We start from the raw sequence: 17,174 nt of genomic DNA, 5'->3' as shown, positions 1-17,174 counted from the left end.
TGAAATTACCAGCAAGATACAGAACTGGGATCAATCTTAGACACGTTACTGCTGAGTGCTAAAAAAAAAAAGAAAAAGAAAAAGAAAACCGCACACACACACACACACACACACACACAAACCATGAGAAACAAAAAGAGATAGATCATGGAAAACAAGTTATGCAAATTTAGCCTAGATGCCCCCAAACAGCAATGCACATTTTGCAGGAACACATGAAAATAAAAGGACAGCCATCACAAAATGAAAAGTGAAAAGGAATGGGAGAGGGGGATGAAGATAAAATGGCATTTCTAAGACGTGGAGGCAGGCGGAGTTGACAGCTCCTTGGATGTAAACGTGTTGAAAGGCAGACCTGCCATTCATCACCCTCCAGACACACGGGAGGTAAATTGATTTTGTGTTGAGGATGTGCTGATCTGGTTTCCCTGGCAACACTGCTCTGAGGCTGAAAAGAGAGGAGCAGAAAGACAACGGAGGGAAGATGGGAGATGAGTCTGCAGTGCACCTAACTCCCATGATTCAACTGTAACTTGCTGGAGAAACACGCACACACACACATGCACACACACACGCGCGCACACACACGCACGCACACACACGCACGCGCACACACACACACACGCGCACACACACACGCCCGGCTGAAAAATATGGTTTTTCTGTTTTGGGACCTAGGGAACATTGTGTTATATTCTCGAGTATGTATATTCTCCAACGATTTGGTCTCAGGACCTCTCAAATTATTGAGAATTATCAAGGACCCTAAAGAGCGTTTGTTTATGTGGGTTATATGTGTCGATATTTACTCTATTAGGAATCTCTCCTGATAAATTAAAAGAATATGGTATTTGTTAACCCTTTCAAAAATAGTGAGCCATGATTGAGCAATTGCACTCCACCTGGGTGACAGAGTAAGACCCTGTCTCAAAAAAAAAAAAAAAAAAAAAAAACGAGAGAGAGAGAAAAGAATAGACCCTGAGCCCCAGGCCCCGTGCATGTAAGATCTAACGGTGACCAGCCAAGTAGGGCCATCTGGAGCCCGAAAATCTCCTGCCTAGTAACAAACATGTTACACACTCATGTAGATAACATATATATATTTAAATAGGTTTTTTTTTTGAGACAGGGTCTCACTCTGTTTCCCAGGCTGAAGTGCAGTGGCACAATCATGGTTCACTGCAGCCTCAAACCTCCCAGGTTCAAGGAATCCTCCTACCTCAGCCTCCCCAGTAGCTGGTATTACAGGCATGGGCCACCACAACTGACTAATTTTTCTCGTATTTTTTATAGAGATGGGGTCTCCTTATGTTGTCCAGGCTGGTCTCGAACTCCTGGGCTCAGGCAATCCTCCTGTCTTGGTCTCCCAAAGTACTGGGATAACAGGTATGAGCCACCTTGCCTGGCCCTAAAAATAGATATATTTCCCAAAACAAAACAAAGTTAGTGAGAAGAGTGGCACTGTAGTATTTTGGTGTTTTTCAACTCACTTTCATATCTGGCTCAACAATCCTTGACCTGCCTCCTGGTTCAGTCAGCTGCAATATGGCACGGCATGTAGCCTCTGGAAAATTCCACTGAACACTGGTAAGAGAGTAAGAGTGAAAAGACAAATAATGGTTTAGTATTATGAAAATGGTTTTTATCTGATGGATGCCCTGGAATGTCCTTGCAACCCGTAGAGGTCCCCAGACCACACTTTGAGAACCCTTGCTCTGGCCGGGCGCGGTGGCTCACGCCTGTAATCCCAGCACTTTGGGAGGCCGAGGCGGGCGGATCACGAGGTCAGGAGATCGAGACCATCCTGGCTAACACGGTGAAACCCCGTCTCTACTAAAAAAATTTAAAAATTAGCCGGATGTGGTGGCAGGCACCTGTAGTCCCAGCTACTCGGGAGGCTGAGGCAGGAGAATGGTGTGAACCCGGGAGGCGGAGCTTGCAGTGAGCTGAGATTGCGCCACTGCACTCCAGCCTGGGCGACAGAGTGAGACTCCGTCTCAAAAAAAAAAAAAAAAAAAAAAAACAAAGCAAGAGAACCCTTGCTCCAATAGCGCCATTTCCAGTTAAGCAGATTCACTTGTATTTTTCTCAAACACAAATGAGGGGGAGAAGAATTTCGAACAATTTTTTCAAGCGATCCTCCCACCTCAGTCTCCCGAGTTGCTGGGACTCCAAGTGCATGCCATCAGGCCCAGCTAATTTTTGTATTTTTAGTAGAGACAGGGTTTCACCATGTTGTCCAGGCTGGTCTTGAACTCCTGGCCTCATGTGATCCACCCGCCTCGGTCTCCCAAAGTGCTGGGATTACAGGCGTGAGCCACCACGCCCGGCCTTGAACACTTTATGCCCTTTCTTCCAGCTGTTTCCATTGGAACCTTACAGGCAGTGGCTTGGTCAGTCATAGGCTCATCTCTGCCTAAGAAGAGATCATGATTCCAGGGGAAATGCCCAGGGCGGGACTGGGCAGGACGTGTTGGGGCTCCTGATGTCCCTGCCTGGCTGGTCCCTGTAAGATCTTCTGTGCACAGGGCTTGGGGTTCATAGTCTATCCTTTTTTTTTTTTTTTTTTGAGACAGGGTCTTACTCTGTCATCCAGGCTGGAGTGCAGTGGCTCAGTCATGGCTCACTGCAGCCTCGACCTGGCAGGCCCAAGCAATCCTCCCACCTCAGCCTCCTGAGTAGCTGGGATTACAGGCACCTGCCAACATGACCAACTAATTTTTCTTTTCTTTTTTTTTTTTTCAGACGGGAGTCTCACTCTGTTGCCCAGGTTGGAGTGCAGTGGCGCAATCTCGGCTCACTGCAAGCTCTGCCTCCCGGGTTCACACCATTCTCCTGCCTCAGCCTCCCAAGTGGCTGGGACTACAGGTGCTCACCACCACACCTGGCTAATTTTGTGTATTTTTAGTAGAGACGGGGTTTCACTGTGTTAGCCAGGATGGTCTCGATCTCCTGACCTCGTGATCCGCCCACTTCAGCCTCCCAAAGTGCTGGGATTACAGGCATGAGCCACCATGCCTGGCCATGACCAGCTAATTTTGGTATTTTTGGTAGAGATGGGGTTTCACCATGTTGGGCAGGCTGGTCTTGAACTCCTGGCCTCAAGTGATCTGCCTGCCTTAACCTCCCAAAGTGCTGGGATTACAGGTGTGAGCCACCACACACAGCCCAACATATGAATTTTATTTTATTTATTTATTTAGAGACAGAGTCATGCCTGTCACCCAGGCTGGAGTTTAGTGGTACAATTTCAGCTCACTGCAACCTCCGCCTTCCAGGTTCAAGCGGTTCTCCTGCCTCAGCCTCCTGAATAGCTGGGATTCCAGCCACTCACCATCATACCTGGCTAATTTTTGTATTTTTAGTAGAGACGGGGTTTCGCCATGTTGGCCAGGCTGGTCTCGAACTCCTGACCTCAAGCAATCCACCTGCCTCAGCCTCCCAGAATGATGGGATTACACACGTGGGCCACCACACCCAGGCTCCAACATATGAATTTTAAAGAGACATAATTCAGCCTCTGTACCTTTGGGTCCTCTTATAAACCAGACGCTCTCCTGGGGAGTCCCCTCTGCATTCCAGCGTGCCACCTCATCCTGTCCCACGGTGAGAATGAAATCTTTGTCCCAGTAACACTCAGGGCCAGGCACTGTTCCAACACACACACACACACACACACACACACACACATCCCGCTTAAATCCTCACAACCTCACGATAAACTGGGGCCACAGAGCCATGAAGAGACAAAGTGACTTGCTTGGTTATTGGGCAAATGTAAAAGACTAACCCGGATGGCACTTTGATCTTGGACTTCCAGACTCTGAAACTGGGAGAAAATAGATTTCTGTTATCTAAGCCATCCAGCCTGTGACACTGTTGAAAAATCAGTCTACAATGATCTGGGTCCAGAACCTAACTCCATTTTAGCACTTACAGCGGCTTTGTGGGAAGTAGGAAAGACTCTTGCTCTGCGTTGACCATTGCTAAAAGCATCCCTTCAGCCCCTCAAATGACTCAACATAGAGTTACCATATGCCCCTGGATTCCTCTCCTAAAAGTGTCTACCCAAGAGAAATGAAAACATATGTCTACATAGAAATTTGCACACAGCATATCCATCATGCTCCTATGTTCATAGCATATTCATGACAGCCCAAAAGTGCAAACCCAAATGTCCGTCAACTGATGAATGGATAAAGAAAATTTGATTTATCCATTCCATGGAACATTGCTCAGCCATAAAAAGAATGGAGGCTTGGTGAAGTGGCTCACACCTGAAATCCCAGCACTTTAGGAGACCGAGATGGGCAGATGGGCAGGCAAACTCCTGAGGTCAGGAGTTTGAGACCAGCCTGGCCAACATGGTGAAACCCTGTCTGTACTAAAAATACAAAAATAACTGGGTGTGGCGGTGGGTGCCTGTAATCCCAGCTACTCGGGAGGCTGAGGCAGGTGAACTCAGAGAACTCCTTGAACTCGGGAGGCAGAGGTTGCAGTGAGCTGAGATTGTGCCACTGCACCCCAGCCTGGGTGACAGAGCGAGACTCTGTCTCTAAATAAATGGAACAGAGTATTGGATGACACTTGCCACACAACACTGAACAAATGATGCTGAGTGAAAGAAGCCAGACACAAAGGAACAACATATTGTATGACTCCATTCATATGAAATGTCCAGAATGGGGAAGTCCATAGAGACAGAAAGCAGATTAGTGATTGCCAGGGGCTGGGGGGAAATTAGAGGGTTGGAGGGTGATGGCTAAGCAGTGTGGGATTTCTTTTTGAGGTGATGAAAATGTTTTCAAATCAATCGTGGTGTTGGTCACACAACTCTGAATGAACTAACAGCCATTGAGTTGTGCACTTTAAATGGGTGGGTTATATGGTATATGAATCTTCATTTTTACAAGAATTTCACCTGTGGTTCTCCACAACGACTTAGAAAAGTGTCAGCTTCATCGGGCATGATGGCTCACGCCTGCAATCCCTGCATTTTGGGAGGCCAAGGAAGGAGGATCACTTGAGCCCAGGAGTTTGAGACCAGCCTGGGCAACATAACACCCCATCTCTACAAAAAATAAAATTAGCCAGGCGTGGTGGTGTGCTGCAGTTCCAGCTACTCTGGAGGCTGAGGTGGGAGAGGTGCTTGAAGCCAGGAGTTCAAGCCTGCAGTGAGCCATGGTCATGCCACTGCACTCTAGCCTGGGAGACAGCAAGACTCTGACTCTAAAATACACACACACACACACACACACACACACAAAGTGCAAGCTTCCTGTTTCTCTTTTTGTTGTGTTTTCCAATCTTGCAGTTATAAATAACAGTTGTGCTGAGTGTATTCACACACACACACTCTCTCTCTCTCTCTCTCTCTCCCCCTAATTAATTCTTGCAAACAAATTCCCAATGGCCCTGTGTGGCTGCTGAGCCCTTGAAATACGGCTACTCCAAAGGGACTCATTATGAAAAGAGAGTGTCTGATAGCTCATAAATAATTGTTTTACATTGACAACATGTGCAAATGACAACATTTTGTATATTTCGGGATAAATAATATATATTCTTTATTTTCTTTTTCTTTTTCCTTTTTTTCTTTTCCTTTTTTTTTTTTTTTTTTTGAGACAGGGTCACTCTCTTGCCCAAGCTGGAGTGCAGTGTAGCATGATCATCTCTCACTTCAGCCTTGATCTCCTGGGCTGAAGCAATCCTCCTACCTCAGCTTCCTGAGTATCAGGGACTACAGATGTGTGTCACTAAGCCTGGCTAAGTTTTGTATTTTTTGTAGAGACGAGGTTTTGCCATGTTGGCCAGGCCGGTCTCAAACTCCTGGGCTCAAGTGATCTGCCTGCCTCGGCCTCCCAAAGTGCTGGGATTACAGGCGTGAGCCACTGCGCCTGGCCGAAATCTATTCTTAAAATTCATTTTTCTTCCCTCTTTTTTATTTATTGAAGGTGGCCCCCTAGGAAATTTTGTATTTTTTGTAGAGATAGGTTTTCACCATGTTGCCCGGGCTGGTCTCGAACTCCTAACCTCAAGTGATCTGCCCGCCTCAGCCTCTGAAAGTTCTGGGATTACAGGATTACATGGTGAGTCACCATATTTCTTCTGTTTTTAGATCAATAGATGCAGAAAAACAGCTCGTTTTTTGTTTTGTTTTGTTTTGGTTTGGTTTGGTTTTTTTGAGACAGCGTCTTGCTCTGTCTCCCAGGCTGGAGTGCAGTGGCGCAATCTCGGCTCAATGCAACAACCTCTGCCTCCCAGGTTCATGCGATTCTCCTGCCTCAGCCTCCAAGTAGCTGGGATTACAGGCGTGCGCTACCATGCCCAGCCTAGATTGGAGATTCAAATGTCAAAAATGACACTTTGTAATCCCAGCACTTTGGGAGGCTGAGGTGGATGGACCACCTGAGGTCAGTGTTGGCTGGCTGCAACTAGAAGTTTTAACATTGCACGTGCGGTTCGAATTTGGGGCTGGCATTCTATTCCTGCTGGACAACGCTGCTCTGGAGAAAAGAGTCACATCACATCCATCTGTGGATCAGGAAGATCAGAGGAGGAAAAAGTGGGGGAAAATAGGAGTGAGTAAGCGGTTTGCCCAGTTGCCGTGGTAACCTTGCAGTTAAACTCTCCTTAAACATAAAAAAATCCAAACACAAAAGTAAGGGGTTGGGCCTGGTGGCAAAAACAAAAAACTCGAGGTGTTTTGGTTTCCTATTTATTTGTTTATTAACAGATGCTTTGGGCTGAGCCCGGTGGCTCATGCCTGTAATCCCAGCACTTTGGGAGGCCGACGCCGGCAGATCACCCGAGGTCAGGAGTTCCAGACCAGCCTGGCCAACGTGGTGAAAACGCGTCTACTAAAAATACAAAACTAGGCCGGGCACGGTGGCTCACACCTGTAATCCCAGCACTTTGGGAGGCCGAGGCGGGCGGATCACGAGGTTGGGAGTTTGAGACCAGGTTGCCCAACATAGTGAAACCCCGTCTCTACTAAAAATACAAAAAATTAGCTGGGCGTGGTGGCGGGCACCTGTAATCTCAGCTACTTGGGAGGCTGAGGCTGGAGAATGGTTTGAAGCCGGGAGGCGGAGGTTGCAGTGAACCAAGATCACGCCACTGCACTCCAGCCTGGGTGACAGTGTGAGACTCTCTCTCAAACAAACAAACAAACAAACAAAAAACTAGTCAGGCATGGTGGTGCATGCCTGTAGTCCCAGTTACTCGGGAGGCTGAGGCAGGAGAATGGCTTTAACCCGGGTGGTGGAGGTTGCAGTGAGCCGAGATTGCTCCATTGCACTCCAGCCTGGGCGACAGAGCAAGACTCCATCTCAAAAACAAACCAACAAAACAGATGCTTTTATAATGGTAAGTTCTCAACAAATACTTCTCTTAGCCATCTTTCATGGAGCACCAGCTGTGGGCCAGCCGCTCTTCTAAATGCTTTCCTGGATTATTCCCTTTAATCCTCATGAGAACCCTTTGAGGCCAGGCATGGTGGCTCACCATGTAATACTGTAATCCCAGCACTTTCAGAGGCTGAGGCGGGTAGATCACTTGAGGTTAGGAGTTTGAGACCAGCCTGGGTAACATGGTAAAAACCCATCTCTACAAAAAATACAAAAACTTGCCAGACGTGATGGTGTATGCCTGTAATCCCAGCTACTTGGGAGGCCTGTCATCCTTGCTACTCAGGAGGCTGAGGCAGGAGAACCGCTTCAACATGGGAGGCGGAAGTTGCAGTGAACCAAGATTGTGCCATTGCACTCCAGCCTGAGTGACAGAGCAAGACTCCATCTCCAAAACAAACAACAACAACAAAAAAAACCCTTTGAGGTAGGGATGATGGTTGAGATATAAACCTACCAGCTGGGCTACAGAGCCAGATTCATATAGAGTAGGGGACAGCCTCATGGCCAACAAGGGACAGAGAAGCAAATGCATGTTTACAGTAGCTATGACTGACGTTCACATGCCCCAGTCTGCTGTCCCAGTCAAGGGAAATGCTTTCTTGCAAAATTCATGCCTGGTCTCACAATCATACATATGCTCAAAGTGTGTGCAAAACCACAGGATTTATTGTGCATGCATAGTTCAGAATACAGGAACGTGTATGGGAGTGAGGGCCGGTCCCATTGAGTGGGGCCTGTACCCTGCAAGTGAGGCCCATATACCCTGAATGGTGTCTTGCTCACAGGTGGTGCCTGGGCCCCCCTATTTGATACTGAGACCCATATACTGTGAATGAGGCCAGTATCCCGAGTAAGTCCTGGTCCTACGCTGCAAGGCCAGTGCCCTTTGATTTAGGCCTATATAATCCTGAATTCCACCTGGCCCCTGGAAGGGGGCATTGTAACCCCCAGTGATGCCGGTACCCTCTGGAAGGAGGCCTCTATCCCCTGAATGAGGTCGGGTAACCTTGAGTGATTTCTGGCCCTCTGTGGTTTCGGCCTTGTTTTTTGCTGGTGAATGAAAGTGGTGCTTCCAGGCCCCAAGTCCTTGTCATCGGGACCTTTAAGAAAAGCGTCTCAGGCCACAGCGACGCAGACCCCAGCTCAAGGCTGCACCGTTGCCATGGAGACGGTTGGGCGGGGGACAGGGGAGGGTGTGCGGCTCCGTCTGCGCAGGCGCACGCCCGAGCAGCCGCGTCGCAGCGGAACTGCTGAGATTCAGGCCCAGGGTGCGCGCTCAGACGCGGCGCGAGCGCCAGGCAAGCTGCGGCTGCTGCCTCCCACGCCTCTCCAGGTGCACTCGGCGCCGCCCCCCTGCACCTGGCTGCGGTGCCGAGTCACTCAGGCCTGTGTCAGGGAGAGAGGGAGGGAGCTGCCCTGGAAAGCAGACACGTAAGCCCCCTGCGGATCCTCAGACAGCTCTGGAGAGGGGTCCCGGGGGAAGGTCACTGCGTCCAGCCGGCCAGCAGGCAGCTAGAGCCCCCGAGCCCCGAGCCCCACTCCAGCCTTGCCACATTCACCGGAACCGGGACTCTAAGCCCTGCAGGTGGCTTTCTAGGGTTGCATTGACACCGTGCGCTGCAGCCCACCCCTATCTCGGGCTCCCTGCTGCCCCAAGATCAGCGCCAAGGGGGCTGCACCATGGCCATGAGCCTTTTGCAGGACTGGTGCCGGAGCCTGGACGTGGACGCGCACAGGGCCCTGCTGGTCACCGGCATCCCGGAGGGCCTGGAGCAGGCAGACGTCGAAGCCGTCCTGCAGCCGACCCTCCTGCCCCTGGGCACGTTCAGGTTGCGACACATGAAGGGTTTGATGAACGAGAAGGCCCAGGCCGCCCTGGTGGAGTATGTGGAGGACGTCAATCACGCTGCCATTCCCAGGGAGATCCCAGGCAAGGATGGGGTCTGGAGGGTTCTGTGGAAGGACCGTGCGCAGGACACGAGGGTCCTGAGGCAGATGAGACGCCTGCTGCTGGATGACGGGCCCACGCAGGCCGCGGAGGCTGGGACCCCCGGGGAGGCACCCACCCCTCCCGCTTCGGAGACGCAGGCCCAGGATTCTGGGGAGGTAACAGGGCAGGCTGGCTCGCTTCTTGGGGCAGCCAGGAACCCAAGGAGGGGCCGTCGGGGTCGCAGAAACAGAACCAGACGCAACAGGTTGACCCAGAAGGGCAAGAAGAGAAGCCGAGGAGGACGGCCGTCTGTTCCCGCGAGGAGTGAGGCCGAGGACTCTTCCGACGAGAGCCTGGGCATCGTGATCGAGGAGATCGACCAGGGCGACCTGAGCGGAGAAGAGGACCAGAGCGCGCTGTACGCCACGCTGCAGGCCGCTGCCAGGGAGCTGGTTAGGCAGTGGGCGCCCTGCAACTCCGAGGGGGAAGAAGACGGTCCCCGCGAGTTCTTGGCTCTGGTCACCGTCACCGACAAATCGAAGAAAGAAGAGGCAGAGAAGGAGCCAGCTGGGGCCGAATCCATCCGCTTGAACACCAAAGAAGACAAAAATGGCGTCCCCGACTTAGTGGCCCTGCTGGCTGTGAGAGACACCCCGGACGAGGAGCCGGTGGACAGCGACACTTCGGAGAGCGACTCGCAGGAAAGTGGGGACCAAGAAACAGAGGAGTTGGATAATCCTGAGTTCGTGGCCATTGTGGCCTATACCGACCCGTCGGACCCCTGGGCCCGGGAGGAGATGTTGAAAATCGCTTCTGTTATCGAGTCGCTGGGCTGGAGCGACGAGAAAGACAAGCGAGACCCCCTCCGACAGGTCTTGTCCGTCATGTCCAAGGACACTAACGGGACCCGCGTGAAGGTGGAAGAGGCGGGCCGCGAGGTGGACGCCGTGGTCCTGCGCAAGGCCGGGGATGACGGGGACCTCCGGGAGTGCATTTCCACCTTGGCGCAGCCAGATCTCCCTCCCCAGGCGAAGAAGGCTGGGCGTGGCCTCTTCGGGGGCTGGAGCGAGCACGGTGAGGACGAAGGGGGTCTTCTGGAGCTGGTGGCGCTCCTGGCTGCCCAGGACATGGCGGAGGTGATGAAGGAGGAAAAAGAAAACGCCTGGGAAGGCGGGAAGTACAAATACCCCAAAGGCAAACTGGGGGAGGTATTGGCGCTCCTGGCCGCCCGGGAGAACATGGGGTCCAACGAGGGGTCGGAGGAGGCTTCGGACGAACAGTCCGAGGAGGAGTCGGAGGACACCGAGAGCGAGGCGTCGGAGCCGGAGGACAGGGCATCCAGGAAGCCCCGGGCCAAGAGGGCGCGCACGGCCCCCAGGGGCCTGACTCCGGCCGGCGCGCCTCCCACCGCGTCCGGGGCCCGCAAAACCCGCGCGGGCGGCCGAGGCCGAGGCCGGGGCGTCACTCCCGAGAAGAAAGCCGGGAGCCGGGGCTCGGCCCAGGACGACGCCGCAGGAAGCAGGAAGAAGAAGGGGAGCGCGGGCGCCGGGGCCCATGCCAGGGCAGGCGAGGCCAAGGGCCAGGCGCCCACTGGATCCAAGGCCGCGCGCGGGAAGAAGGCCCGTCGGGGCCGGAGGCTGCCCCCTAAATGCCGCTAGTGGCCCCCCAAGAAGCCGCCCAGGCTGCGAGCAGGCCCCGCAGGGCACCCGCCCGCCTGTGGCCCCCGCCCTCCCCTCCCCTCTTCCTGTCCTCCGCAGACGCAGTCTCCTCGCTTCACAGCGCGCCCGGGCCGCGTTTTGCCAGCGTCACGTTCCCCTCTCGGGCCCTCGCAGGCCGGGGGCGCCAGCGATCCCGACGGAGGAAGCCCGGATCGGAGGAGGAAAGAGAAGTGGGCGCCCGAGGCAGCAGCGCAGGGCCGAGATGGGGACGCGCCAAGTGGACCAGGATTGGGGGCCCGGGTTGCCCCCGGAGGGGGTGTGTGTGTGGACGCCGGGCACCTGCAGAGGCGAGCAGGGCTCTTCGTGGCGCTCTCGGGGCCTGCGCCTGGCAGGTGCTGTAGGCCGCTGTCGCCCCTACCCCAGTCTGACTGGGCCCTGGGTCTGTGGTGGAGGCTCAGTCACCAGCCGCGCAGCGCGTGTCAGGGCGCAACTCTCAGCCAGGGGAGGCCCCAGCTCCCAGCCAGGGGAAGAGATGATTCCAGAAAGGAAAGTCTGAGAGATAGAAGGCGGTTGGGAAGGGGAGGAGGAGGAAAGGGGAGAGGAACGGTGGGAGAAGGGAAAGAGGAGGAGGAGGGGGAGGGGGGAGCAGAGGGAAGACACATGCCAGCCCTGCCTACTGGGGCGCCCCTGATAACAAAGGAACCAGCCCCAGGCCAAGGCCACCTGCCCCTGACCACAAGTTGAATTTGTCACTCAGACTGCAGTGTTTCCCAACATTCTAATTATTTGCAGAGGTGTTCAATTTGGGGTAATTCACTTAAAATCCAGTTTTGGTTCTTCTGGGCTGAGTGGGCCCTGACCCCTCCCGTAGGTTGTGGCTCCCCTGGGTGCCCCCTCTCCAGTGGAGCTGACCCACCGCTCAGCGCTGGCCTTGCAGCCCTTACTAAAAGCCTTGAAAGTCCCTGGGTTCACCCCCTGAGTGAATTAAAGGCCAGAGGGGCCCCGAAGGGCACTGTGAGGGACAGAGGCTCACCTGGGCAGTGCAGAAGCCGGCCGCGTGTCCCTCCTTACAGGGGATGAAATGACCTGGGGAGGAAACCCCAGCCCTGCCCTGGAGGTTCCAGAGTAGGCGGGCCAGTGCTGTGAGGCTTCACAACCTGCTGTCCCAAGCACGCTTGAGCTGTGTGTGAGTCTGTGCCGTGCCGTGCCGTATGCTTCAGCTCCTGCAACCCCGGCTGAGCTCGATTTTTACCTAAATATCAGTCTCCACGGGACCCCACCTTCATTCATGCCTTCTTGTCCCTGGGGCAATGTGTGTGCTTCCTCATCCCAATTTCCATTCCCTGGCAGTGAGGAGCCCATCGTGCCAGGGGGCCCTGCCCCACTTGTCCCTGGGAAGGAATAGGAGGGTTTGGGTGTGACCTCACAGTCCAGACCAGACTGTCCCAGTCCTATGTCAGGGACACCCAGATGTAGAAGCTGACTGAGACCTGCTGCAGGGCGTGGGTGCTCCTCTCTGCTTGGAGGCTGTCCCTGGACAGTGACCCACCCACTGAGGACCAGGCTGGGTGTACCTTGAGCTGGGCACAGCAGCCTGTGGTGTTGCCTGTGGGTGGGGAGGGCCCCAGGTGTGCTTCTCCCGTAGCAGTCCTAGGCTTCTCTCCCTGTGCCCTGTGTCACCTGGATCCTCCAGTAAAGTGAAATTCAGCACTGTACTCTCTCTGTGCTCTGGGCAATGGGGCAGGCGGGGTGTGGGAGCGTGGGCCACAGATGTCCACAGTCTTGACTGTGGTTTGCCCAGAATACCTGGGAACTGTCCTGTCACTGGTTTACATACACTGTCCTTTGCTGCTTCGGGATCCCTGCCTGGCTCTCCCTACCCCCCAGCATCATCTCACCCCTTGCAGATCTGAGCCAGCTTCCACTCCCACCCTTGATGCCTCCCCACTTCCAGCCTCAGCTCCGAAGCCCCTGGACACCCATGGAGACCCCGCCCAGCCAATCCCCACCCTAGCTTCCACCCAGATACACTCTGCCAGGCCACAGCTGCAGGCACTCTCCCCCCAGCCTCCACCCCTCACCTGTGCCCTGGACCTCAGACTCAGCTTTCCATCCTACCTGAGTTTTCTGCCTCCCTCCATCCTGTGTCCCCCCACCATACATGGCTGCCAGAGACGTCCTCTTAGAAGTCACACCTGGGGTCTGATTGCGTCCCTCGCCTCCCCAAATCCCCCAAGGTCTCCTTCCTGTGCCGTCACATCTGCAGTTCTTAGGACTGTCTAGACATGCTTTGTTCAACTAGGTAATCACACGGGGTAAATGGGATTTAAATGTAATTAAGATTAAATAAAAATACACATACATGTCCTCAGTCTTCCCAGCCACGTCACAAGTGCTCAAGAGCCACACGTGGCCAGTGGCTACCGCATTGCACAGTGCTGGTGCAGGACATGGCCATCGCACGCAGCTCTCCCACACAGCTCAGGTCTACACACTCTACCCCCATCTCACCCTCTGCCTTGTTTCCCACTGCCCTCTCTGTGTCTCCTGTGGCTTCAGCCACCCAGGTCTCCGGGACACACCAGGCATATTCCTGCCTCAGGGCCTTTGCACTGCTCTTCCTGCAGCCTGGAGTGCCCTTCCTTGGGCTATAGGCGTGGCTCCAACCTTCACGTCACTCAGACCTTTCTTCAAATGCCACATTCCTAGGGAGGGCTTCCCTGACCACCTATAAAAATGTAACTCTTTGTGGCCGGCCAGGCACGGTGGCTCATGCCTGTAATCCCAGCACTTTGGGAGGCCGAGGAGGGTGGATCACGAGGGCAGGAGTTCAAGACCAGCCTGGCCAAGATGGTGAAACCCCGTCTCTACTAAAAATATAAAAACTAGTCTGGTGTGGTGGTGCACACCTGTAATCCCAGCTACTTGGGAGGCTGAGGCAGAAGAATCGCTTGAACTTGGGAGGCAGAGGTTGCAGTGAGCTGAGATCGTGCCACTGCACTCCAGCCTGGGTGACAGAGCAAGACTCCATCTCAAAAAAAAAAAAAAAAAAAAAAGGAACCCTTTCTGCACTTCCCTTTATTTTTCAGAGCTATGACTGCCCTCTGGCACACCGACTGTACTTGTCAGGGAGGTTAATAGAGGAAATTGGTGACTGGGGTATTGCAATCAGGAAGTGCAAAAACAGGTAGATCGTTTTGTCCCAATATTAGCAATGCAGGGAGCTGCTCCCTCCCGAGGGCTGGAGGAGCCACTTGGGAAAGGCTGGTGATCAGAGCCCTAGTGTAGGACTGCCAAGTTCCACACACGGGGCCGGCTTGCTTGAGGAGAGACCCGGAAGCCCCTGGTTCACCGCAGTGACCGCCAGCTGCTGCTGCCACCACGGCCTGAGCATTCCCCCAAATGGCGTCCCTTTCCTCCTGCTTTCAAACTCCCCCCAGCGCCCCGTGGGCTTGCAGCAGCAGCAGCCCCTGCAGAGGACCCTGAGCAGTGGCTGTGGGGACCTATGCGGCATGGGGGCAGGTGAGCGTGGCGGGGAGAGGCGCGGCAGGGCGGCTTAGGGCCAGCTCCGTAGGGAAAAAGTGTGGCTTGGCCTTTCCCCTTCGTGTCCCCAGCCCCAACACCGTGCCTGGCACGCGGCAGCGGCTGTTATTTGTTGAATGACTGACGGTCGGAATGAACCACGCGGACTGGGTGAGTCAGATCCCAGATAGGCCTGGTGGGGAATGTGCTGGAAAGAAACATTGTTTTCATTCCCTCATTCCTGGAGGGAGTGCTCCGGCGGGGATGGGGAGGAGTGTTTGGGGTCGAAGGAGCAGCCGCGTCAAGGCCTTGAGATCCTGCAGGGAAGGGTCCCGGTGCACAGAGACCAGCACAGGCTGCAGCAGCCGGGTCTGTCCCGCGCGTGGAGCCTCTGGCGACGGGTGGAGCGGAGCGCGGTTGCCCCCTCCTGGGAGAGAAGGCGACTGTCTGGGAGGAGCCCTCAGCGCCATCCGCGCAGTCCATGAGATTTATCCAGGGCTGGCGCGTCCCAGGCCCTGTTCTTGGTGCAGGAAACAGGACCCTCCCGCAGGGAGCATGCGGTGGGGAGGCTGGGGTTACGCTCCCTAGATGAGGACGAAATCCATGCATTAGTGGGTGAGACCTGCTGGGGGACAAAAGTCCGGCAAGCAGGGGGCCCGAGGAGGGCCGGGGCAGGAGAGGGTTTGCAGTCGTCATAAACGGGCCTGGGAAAGTGGCCTGGGAAGCCCTCACTGAGAAGGTGACAAGTGTAGTGGCGCGATCACGGCTCACTGCAGCCTCGAATTCCTGGGCTCAAGCGATCCTCCCACCACTTCAGCCTCCCTCTAGAGTAGCTGGGACCACAGGCACGCGCCACCAAGGCTAGCTACTTTTTGTATTTTTTGTAGAGACGGGGTCTCTGAATGTTGCAAAGACCCGAAGGACGTGCGGCCGGCGGTTGCCTGGGGGAAGTCCATGACCGGGGTGTAGGAAGAGCCAGGGCAAAAGCTTCCCAAGCCAAGGGTATGACTATAGGGGGTTATTAGCGTGTAATTACTGCCCCTCCCATGCCAGGCTAAGTGCTGGTGGAGTGGAGGCAGTGACGCCAAAGAAGGCCGCCTGCCTCCATGGTGGTCGCTGTCTGGCTGGATTTTCACCTGAGGCAGCAAATGAGCATGAAGAGGTCCCTGGAGTAGGGCGTGCAGACTGGCAGGGCCTCAGGGCCTCGTTAAGCGCTGGGGAGCCGTGGGAGGGATTTGAGCAGGAGAGGGAGAGGTTTATGCTTTAGGTCTGTCATGTGCAGGGTGCAAGGCTGGAGCAGGAGGAGGCTGGGGCGGGAACCTAGGGGACAGGCCTAAGGCTGGACCGGCGCAGGGTGGTGGGGATGGCAGGAAGTGGTTGAAGAGTTTTCAGGAGGCTGATTTCAGCTGACCAGGTGACTGGCGGACTGAGGTTGTGTGTGTATGTGTTTGTGTCTCTGTGGGGATCTGGGGGTGGACACATTCGAATGTATATGTCTGTGCGTCTTTATTTGGCTCTGTAGAGAGGAGGGCAGGATGAAGGAGGGAAGAGGATGAAGGCAGATTTTCACCCTCATTTCCCAGATAGAGAAACCGAGGCTCAGAGAGGCAAGGAAGGGAGCTGGAACCCACGTTTGTCTTACTCTACGGCTCCCTCGAATAATCGGCCCTCCCGGCCCCAGGGGAGGGACGGAATGGTCCTCCCCCAAGGATGAGGCCAAGGTATCCTGGGGTCCAGACCCCAGACCCTCCCTCACCTCTTCCCTCTCCCCCCTCCCCCGCCACCTCCCCACCGCGAAGAATCCCGGGGTCCAGACCCTTTCCCCTAGAGGCTGAACTTGTCTTGGCCCCTCGGCCTGCTTAAGCGGGAAATGAGCGATCCCCACACTCTGGGAATGTGGCCACGTCCTAGAACTGCGCCGCAGACGACGACCCTTCCCTTTGCCCCCGCAACCTACGACTCCAGAGCAGGGGAAGAATCCGCGCGAGTTGCGGTGCCCGCTGATTCCACCAGGAGGCACCCCAGTTCCGCCGTTTAAAATCGTGGGGCCACGGCGCTTCCCCAGCGCTTTAAAGGGACAACCCTCCCTGGTCTTTGAACGCCAGGCTGGGGAAAGCGGACTTTCCTGCAGGACAGCGGTTCTCAAAATCAGGTCCTGGACCTGCGTCAACGTCTCCTGGGAACTAGATACACATTCTCGGGCCCACCCTAGACCTACAGAACCCCTTTGGGGGTGAGGTCCAGCAAGCTGCATTTTCAAAGGACCCCCAGGTGCCTGCGATGCAGGACTAGTTTGAGAACCACGGCTGTGGCGTCTGATGGTCTCTAGGACCCCTAGGGTCGCGGTTGTGAGCCCCGGCTGCCCATTGCTTGGAATCACCCGGGAGCTTTAGGGACTGTTGCTGCCCCAGCCGTGCCCTGCACCATTCAGAGATTCCGAGAGCGGCTGCCGAGATCTGCAGGCTGGACATGGGCTCTGGGTCATTCCAGGGGCAGCCGGGGTGGGCACCGCTGCCCTGGGGTCCCTGTCAGGGCTGAGGTGTGCAGTGAAGAGCTGGCCGCCGCTGATACGTAGCAGAAATAAGACGAGATGATCTCACAAACACATCACACCCTCTTCAGTCCCCTGGGCAGTGCTGGCAGGAAAGCTCT

At 54.9% G+C, this 17,174-nt stretch overlaps 1 protein-coding gene and 1 pseudogene across 2 annotated transcripts in view; both read left to right on the top strand.

Annotated features, from left to right (window-relative positions):
- The window catches only part of PPP5D1 (PPP5 tetratricopeptide repeat domain containing 1), a 125,227-nt pseudogene that overhangs the window by 98,628 nt on the left and 9,425 nt on the right, over positions 1–17,174 (top strand). The window lies entirely within an intron of this gene.
- Positions 8,063–12,715, top strand: PNMA8B (PNMA family member 8B). Its single transcript, XM_009435869.5, has one exon. It carries the CDS (start codon positions 9,093–9,095, stop codon positions 10,998–11,000), a length of 1,908 nt encoding a protein of 635 aa, XP_009434144.2. The 5' UTR covers positions 8,063–9,092; the 3' UTR covers positions 11,001–12,715.

Source organism: Pan troglodytes, chromosome 20 (genome assembly GCF_028858775.2).
Source record: "Pan troglodytes isolate AG18354 chromosome 20, NHGRI_mPanTro3-v2.0_pri, whole genome shotgun sequence".
NCBI lineage: Eukaryota > Metazoa > Chordata > Mammalia > Primates > Hominidae > Pan > Pan troglodytes.
The sequence above is the reverse complement of the archived record's forward strand: the minus strand, read 5'-3'. Positions and strand labels throughout refer to the sequence as shown.